Source organism: Monodon monoceros, unplaced genomic scaffold (genome assembly GCF_005190385.1).
Source record: "Monodon monoceros isolate NGI ecotype Baffin Bay Population unplaced genomic scaffold, NGI_Narwhal_1 Super_Scaffold_13, whole genome shotgun sequence".
Taxonomy (NCBI): domain Eukaryota; kingdom Metazoa; phylum Chordata; class Mammalia; order Artiodactyla; family Monodontidae; genus Monodon; species Monodon monoceros.
In genome coordinates this window covers 66,313,442-66,320,608 of record NW_021703769.1, presented here as the reverse complement: position 1 = coordinate 66,320,608, position 7,167 = coordinate 66,313,442, and the positions used below count along the sequence as shown (strand labels likewise).

The 7,167-nt window shown below is 52.4% G+C and overlaps 1 protein-coding gene across 2 annotated transcripts in view; it reads left to right on the top strand.

Moving 5' to 3' along the window:
• Positions 1-1,044: 1,044 nt before the first annotated feature.
• ERN2 (endoplasmic reticulum to nucleus signaling 2) overlaps positions 1,045-7,167 on the top strand; it is a 20,661-nt gene continuing 14,538 nt past the window's right edge. Inside the window, exons 1-4 of one of the 2 annotated variants that reach the window (XM_029222101.1) lie at positions 1,045-1,137; positions 2,771-2,876; positions 3,209-3,242; positions 3,454-3,526. In XM_029222101.1, the coding sequence (XP_029077934.1) occupies positions 1,045-1,137; positions 2,771-2,876; positions 3,209-3,242; positions 3,454-3,526 (306 nt within the window). The remainder of the gene's footprint in view (positions 1,138-2,770; positions 2,877-3,208; positions 3,243-3,453; positions 3,527-7,167) is intronic. The other variant, XM_029222102.1, reaches the window with a different exon arrangement.

Sequence of the window (7,167 nt, the reverse complement as noted above, 5' to 3'; positions counted from 1 at the left end):
AAGGGCAATTCTGTAGAGAAGCAGGCCCCCGTGAGCCCCTAGCACTCCCCCCTTTCCAGCAGCTGGGGAATGCAGATGCCAGCCATGCAAGATTGACTTGGGGTTACTTGGGCAAGCCTGGGTGACCATGAGCTGATTGCAGTGTGGGTCAGGGTCAGCGTGCAGGAGCAGGTGACACTGAAGACACCAGAGATGACAGCAGAATTGGGGGTGGGGATGAAAGCTATGGGCCAGCCAGCAAAGTCTTCATTGACTGTGGGCAGTGTGACCGGAGGGCCAAGGATGACAAAGAGGAGGAGGGGGAGATGGTGGCAGAGCCCGGCTGCACGACCCTCAAATCAGCAGGGATTTTTACACAAAGAAGGAGAAATGAATGAGTCAAAACTTGAAAACCAGCTGGACCCCTGCAGGCCCTCCCTGAACCAAGTCTGCCTGCAGCTAGGACTGTAACGGCCATAGCCAGGCAGCCTTTCATGTGTGCGTTTGATATCTAACGCTTAGGAATCTGCAAGTTCTATGAAAACAGAGATCTTATCTCTCCTGCTTCCCAGCCTGGGATACTAGATAAATATCTATTGAATGAATAACTGAACCAACCAATTAATCTGTCGTTTATCATTTCTCAATAGAGGCCACTGGCATAGTAACAAAGAGCACAAGCTCTGAGGTCAGACATCTGAATCTGAATCCCAGTTCTGAGCCCCAGCTGTTACATGGGGAATGCTGTGAAGATTAAATGAGTTAATGATGGATGTAAAGCACTTAGTACAATACTTGGCAGGTGGTACATTCTCTATAAGGGCCGCCGTTGGTAAAATCCCTTTTCCAGGAAAGCTCAGAGCCATCCCTTGCGGGGTGACCGAGGGGTGCAGGTGTGAGTGCGATGGGAAGGGAGGGGAAAGAGCAGAATTACGGACTGAGGTTGCGCCCCGGCCCCTGCGCGCCCAACTGGCCCAGCCCGGGGCGGAGTCTCTTCCTGCTGGGCGGGAGCCGTGCGGTCCCCTGGTGGCCCCGGGGACCAGGACAGCTGTGTGGACGCCGTCTATGCGGGCTATGGCGAGCGCGGCCCGGGGACCCGGCCCTTGGTCCCCGTTCCTGCTGCAGCTCGCGGCGCTGCTCGGGACGCTCGGGCCACAGGTGAGAAGCTGGCGGACGCGGAGCCTCCAAGGTCGGGGCCGGGGTCGCAGACGGCTAGGGCGCGGCGGGACCACAGCGGGCACCTCTCCCTCCCCCGGGTCCGGGTCGCCCCAAGTCGGCCCCTGGCCTGAGAAAAATTCCTAGCTTTGGGGAGTTGCCGGTTGCCCCACGAGCTGGAGAGACTTGCCCGCGCGGAAGAGCGCAGGTAGACCCAACACCCCGCGCGTCCTGCAGCATGGGGGTGGGGGTGGAGGGAGGGGACCCTCGCTTTCCTGCCAGGCCTCGTAAAACTTCTGGAACCCCGGCTTCCTTGGAACTTAGGATCCACTTGAAGGTCCTCTGTCGAGAAATGCGCCCATACACCCAGCTTTACAGACAAATTCAGGTGGATCACAAGGCTCCCCCTCTTACCCGTGACTGGACCCCTGATTCACAACCTCTGGGATAAATAAGCCGGAGGTATGGGTATCTGGTGCAGCCTTGCCAGGAGTGGAAAAGCCCAGTCTTACAGAAATGCAGTGAGAAGGCAAAGCCAGGACTAGAATCCACGTGTCCAGCCTGGAGTCCCCAGAGCAGTTATTGGGATCATAGAGGCACCTGCTCATGCCACACCGTGCCCACTTCCAGCTCAGGACCCACCCGATGGTTGCCAAGTAAGGATGTGAGCACAGTCTGGCCAGATCTGGTGTTTCCAGAAAAAATGAGAAAAAAACTAGAAATGAGAAAAATGAGAAATCTTGATTTTTTTTTAAGTGAAATCTTTCCAATTTTTAAAAACTTGGTAGCTAGTTATAAACGAAATTTTAAAAACGATGATGGTCAAACGAAACTCAACAGTGGGCAATCAGTCTGCAGCTTCTTCTCCAGATCACTCTCCCTCCTGCCACGCTGCCGATCACAAAACAGGCCCGGAGAAGAGAGGACCCGAAGGAAGTTTCCTGACTCTACTTCAAAACCATTGGCTTGGCCCCAAGCCTGAGGGTCCTGGAGCAGGATGTGGCCTTTGCAGGGGTGCGGCTAGGCCACCCGGATGTTAGGGTTCTTGCTAGGAGCTCAGCCCCACCCTGTTTGCTCAAGGAAGGGCTGGAGCAGGTGAGTTAGCCCAGCAGGGGCCAGACGCAGGGCAGCACCAGCCCTCCCTCCCTTGGCCACCCCTGCACTTGGTCCAGGGGGCCTGCTGGAGCCTGGCACCAAAAGCAGCTGGGCCGGTCTGGGGAGACGGAATGGGTTGGGGGAGGCAAAGGAGGAAGGGACCGGGCACTGGAACCAGAGAGATGGTGGTTCAAGTCCCCAGTTCTGCCATTTATCGGTGTGGCTGGAGGCTAATTACCTAACCTTCCTGAGCCTTAGTCTCCTTCACCTGTGCAATGGTGAGAATAATAGCACCAATCTCTTAGGGAGGCTGTGAGGGTCACTGAAGTCCTTTTGTAAAGGAGCCAGGCCCACTGGCTCCCACCATAACCCCTCTCTAGGGTCGTGGAGATCAGTGGGTGGAGCCAGCAGCTTCCCCAATTCTCCTTCCTTCTTTCTCTGTTTCCCTCTAGGGGAAGGGGAGTCACAGCCAGCCCTGCCTGGAGCAAGCACTAGGGCGATCCCAGGCCTCTCAGAAGAGGTGACTTTGTTTCCACTGCAGGTTCAGACCTTCACGCCAGAGAACCTCCTGTTTGTGTCCACCCTGGATGGAAGTCTCCACGCACTGATCAAGCAGACAGGGGACTTGAAGTGGACGCTGAAAGACGGTAAGCAAGGGCAGTCACTCCTCCCTCCTTGGATCTCGCGTTTGGGGGAGGTCACCTTGGCGTGGACGATGAGAACATGGGGTCTAGAATCCAATAAGCAGGTGTCCGCAGGCAGCTTTACCATTTACCAGCTGTGTGACTTTGGGAAAGTCACTTCACCTCTCTGAGCCTCAATGTCCTCACCTGTAAAATGGGGCCTCACAGAGTTCTTGGGAAGATTACATTACACTCATGACAAATGCTTGGCTTGGTGTCTGGCACACAGTAAGCACCAATGTGAGGTATGCCTTTCAACGGGGAGTCTACTCATGCCCATGTCCCTGTCCCTACAGATCCCATCATCCAGGGGCCAATGTACGTCACAGAGTAAGTGGACCCCAAGGAGCGGGCACCTGAGAGATGGGGAAGCCATAGTTGCCTGGAGGGGCGGGTGGGCTGGAAGTAAGGGAAAAGATTTGGGTCTGGAGCTCTGTGGTGCCTCCTTCGAGGGTGGGCCCCTACTGGCAGGGAAGTTGGAGGCCCTCTTGGAACCAGGGGGTGTGCACCCAACCTTCTCCCGTTCCTCTCTGCCCCACAGGACAGCCTTTCTCTCAGACCCAGCTGATGGCAGCCTGTACATCTTGGGGACGCAGAAACAACAGGGATTAATGGTGTGTTTCCTACAGTGCTTGGGATGGGTGAGGGTCAGGGCTTCTGTTAGCCAGAGCACTGAAATGGTGCAGGGCTGTATGGTCAGAATCCAAGTGTCCTGCAGAGGGTGAAGTCTGAGAGCACTGGGGGAAGGCTGTCTGGAGGGGTCTGTTGAAAGGGGGTGGTAGGGTGACTCTGGCTGTGTCTGCAGAGCAGGCTGACCGGATGACTGTCAGGCCTCTGAGGGCGTCACGGGGGGTTCTCCAGGGGACTCTGAGGGTTTTAAGGGGAAACCTATGTATCAGTTAGCTTGTGCTAAATAACAAATTGCCCCAAAACTCAAACTTAAAATACAAACAATTTATTTAACTCATAATTTTGTGAGATGACAGTTTAGGCTGGACTCAGCTGGGTGGCCTTGACTGAGCTTGCCCAAGCATCTGTGGTCCGCTGCCGGTCAGCTGGCTCTCTTTCTGAAAACTGGTTGGTAGTTGGCTGGCTTTTGATGCGGGCAACTGGGCCAGGGGTCTCTCATCTTTTAACAGGCAAGCCTGGGCTTGTTCACATGGTATCAACAAGGGAGCCAGAAGCAGCAAGAGAGGGCGAGGCCAGTGTATGAGCATTTTTCAAGCTTTGCTTATACAGTCGTCCCTTGGTATCCACAGGTCAATCGTCTCCCACCACCAAAATCCAAGGATGCTCAAGTCCCTTATATAGAATGGCATAGTATTTGCATATAACCTACACGCATCCTCCCATATACTTTATTTTTTTAATATTTATTTATTTATTTTGGCTGTGCCTGGTCTTAGTTGTTGCATGCGGGATCTTTATTTAGTTGCAGCATGTGGGATCTTTTAGCTGCGGCACACATGCGGGATCTAGTTCCCCTACCAGAGGTCGAACCCGGGCCCCCTGCACTGGCAACGCGGAGTCTCACCCACTGGACCACCAGGGAAGTCCCCCTTCCATATACTTTAAACCGTCTCTAGATTACTTATAATATCTAATACAATGTAAATGGTATGTAAATAGTTGCCAAGTGTGCGGCAAATACAAGTTTTGCTCTTTGAAACTTTCTGGAACTTTTTTTTCCCAAATATTTTCAATCTGCATTTGACTGAATCTGTGGGTTCGGAGCCAGCGGATAGGGAGGGCCGACTGTATCGCATTCGCTAAAGTCTCATCAGCCAAAGCTGGTCACGTGGCCAAGCGCAGAGTCAGGCAGTGTCAGAATTCTGACTGTGCCATGGGATGCCTACCAGGATGGTCTTATGCATGAGATTTAGGAAACCGAATCGGTAAGAAATGTTAGTATGTAAGCAGGCAAGGTCCCAGCAAACAGGTGGCACACTACAACGGGAGAGTTTGAGGCGGTTTTTTTAACGGGATTCCTTACAAAGGTGTGGGCCGAGGTAGGAAACCGCAGGGCAGGGTGCTGTGTCCTATGGCCCATACCATGGGGTGCCATTTATCAGCCCTAAGCTCAGAGGAGGGGAAGGATCCAGAGGGGGCTTGAGGAGAGGACCACCTGGAAGGAGCTGAGGCCTTTGGGGGAGGGACACAGCCAGCCCTCGATGACCCTGTGGAGAGGAGACCCAGGAACACTCGCCCTGATTCTGCCCCCTCCCCGTATCCCAGCCCCCGACTGGAAGCCAGAGCACAGGGCGCCCACTGATGGAATCTAAACAAGTATGTCTCCCATGGGGAGGGCCGGGTGGAGAGTGGACCTCCAGTCCATCCAGCTCTGGGGGTCATCACTGGGTCTTATGGGCAGGTGTGGTTGTGAGTCACATCACTCTCCCTGCATCTGGGATAAAGTCCAGTCGCCCTGACAAAGCACACCAGGGCCAGCTCACTTGTGCCGTCTCTTCGCTCACCTACAGGCACCCATGCATGCACACACCTGCACACACACTGATCAACTTATTGAATGTGCCAGCTCTGGGGCTTCACCCAGCTTGTCCCAAAGAGTCTGGAACCCTCTTCCATTCTGCCTCTATTTCCCCAACTCAGTCAGGATGAGCCGCAGCACGCTGCGACAACAGCACACAAATCTCCGTGGCTCCATAGAGCTTGCTTCCTGCTTACAGCGTGTGACCAGTGTTGGTCCCCCGGGGGCTCTGTACGCTGTGGTCTACTGGAGACCCAAGCTGTTAGACACTCCACCGCAACCGAGGCTTCTCAGTCACCAAAGCAGAAAAGGAGAATGAGGTGAAGCACACCCTGGCTCTTGTAGCATCCATGTGGACCTGGTCTCTTCTGCTCCCTCCCTCTGGCTAAAGCAAGTCTCATGGCTGTGCCCACTTTAAGCAGGAAAAGAAATATAATCCACCAGGAGCCCAGAAGAAGAAGCAGAATATTTGTGAGAAGTGCTCCCCTTCCCCTGGCTGTTTCCTACTCACCCCTCAAGTCCCAATTTAATAGCCAAACTCCTTCCCAATCCGTGATCTTGCCTCCAGCTCACCTCACTTTCGGCCACTCTGCCGCTCTCCATCCCCACTCCTGGTGCACTGGCCTCCTTGCTGTTCCTTAAACATGCCAGTTGGTAGGTGGCCCTGCCGTTGGCCTCAGCATTCTGTCCCTCTGCCCAGAGGACTCTCCCTCCACATGACCCTGTGGCTCACTCCTCCCTTGGCTTGGGTTCTTACTCCCTAGCTGGGCTATGTGAAATAACATCTCAAATCAGTGTCTATCCTAGTTCTCTGAGTTTGTTTTAATAGTTACCACTACCTGGCATTATGGTTTATGTGTTTTTGTTTGTTTATTATCACACACACACACGAGAAATGTAACTCTGTGCAGAAGCGCACTTGGTCAGTCTTGGTTACAACAGAGTCCTAGCGCCTGGCTAGTAATAGGTGCTCATTAAACGGTTGTTGAATGAATGAATAAACAACTGAACTTCTTCCATCAGTCCATCTTCAGTCCCCCACATCTGCATCAGCTACCCTCAACTTCATGTGCTCCGCCTGTCATGCACTAACCGTACCAACTATAGGTTGTATGGACTTCTTTTGTTGTCCATCCTGACTGAGCCCCCGGGAAGCCCCGACTCTCTTTCCCTCAGTACTTGCTTGTGCCTGGAGTGCTGTCTGGCAAGAGCTCTGTATGTGGAGTTTGGGGATCTTTTTCACTTTGATATAATTTCAAATGTAAGGAAAAAATGCAAAGATAGTTCAGAGCAATTGTTTATTCCCTTTACCCAGATGCATCAATTTTTAACATCTTATCACTTTCACTTTATCATTCTCTCTTAATAGATGGATAACATTACACATGTGTATATAAAATTTCTTTTTCTGAACTATCTGAGAATGAGTTGCAGACATTATGCTCCTTTACTCCTAAAGCGTCATTGTGTATTCCTAAAACAAGGATTTTCTCCTACATAGCCTGAGTGTAAATTATCAAAATCAGCAGATTTAACATTGATACAATAGTGTTATCTAATCCACAATCCATATTAATTTTGTCAAGTTCCTAATGGTGTGCTTTATTGTTTCCAGTCCAGAACCCAAACCAAGATCACCCCTTGCATTTGGTCCTCATGTCTCTTGAGTGGAACAGTTCCCCAGCCTCTCCAAGGTTGTCATGGCCACTGAAGTTTTCAAGTCTGAGCAAGTGTTTTTGAGGTGGTCAGGCCAGGATCATGTGATCA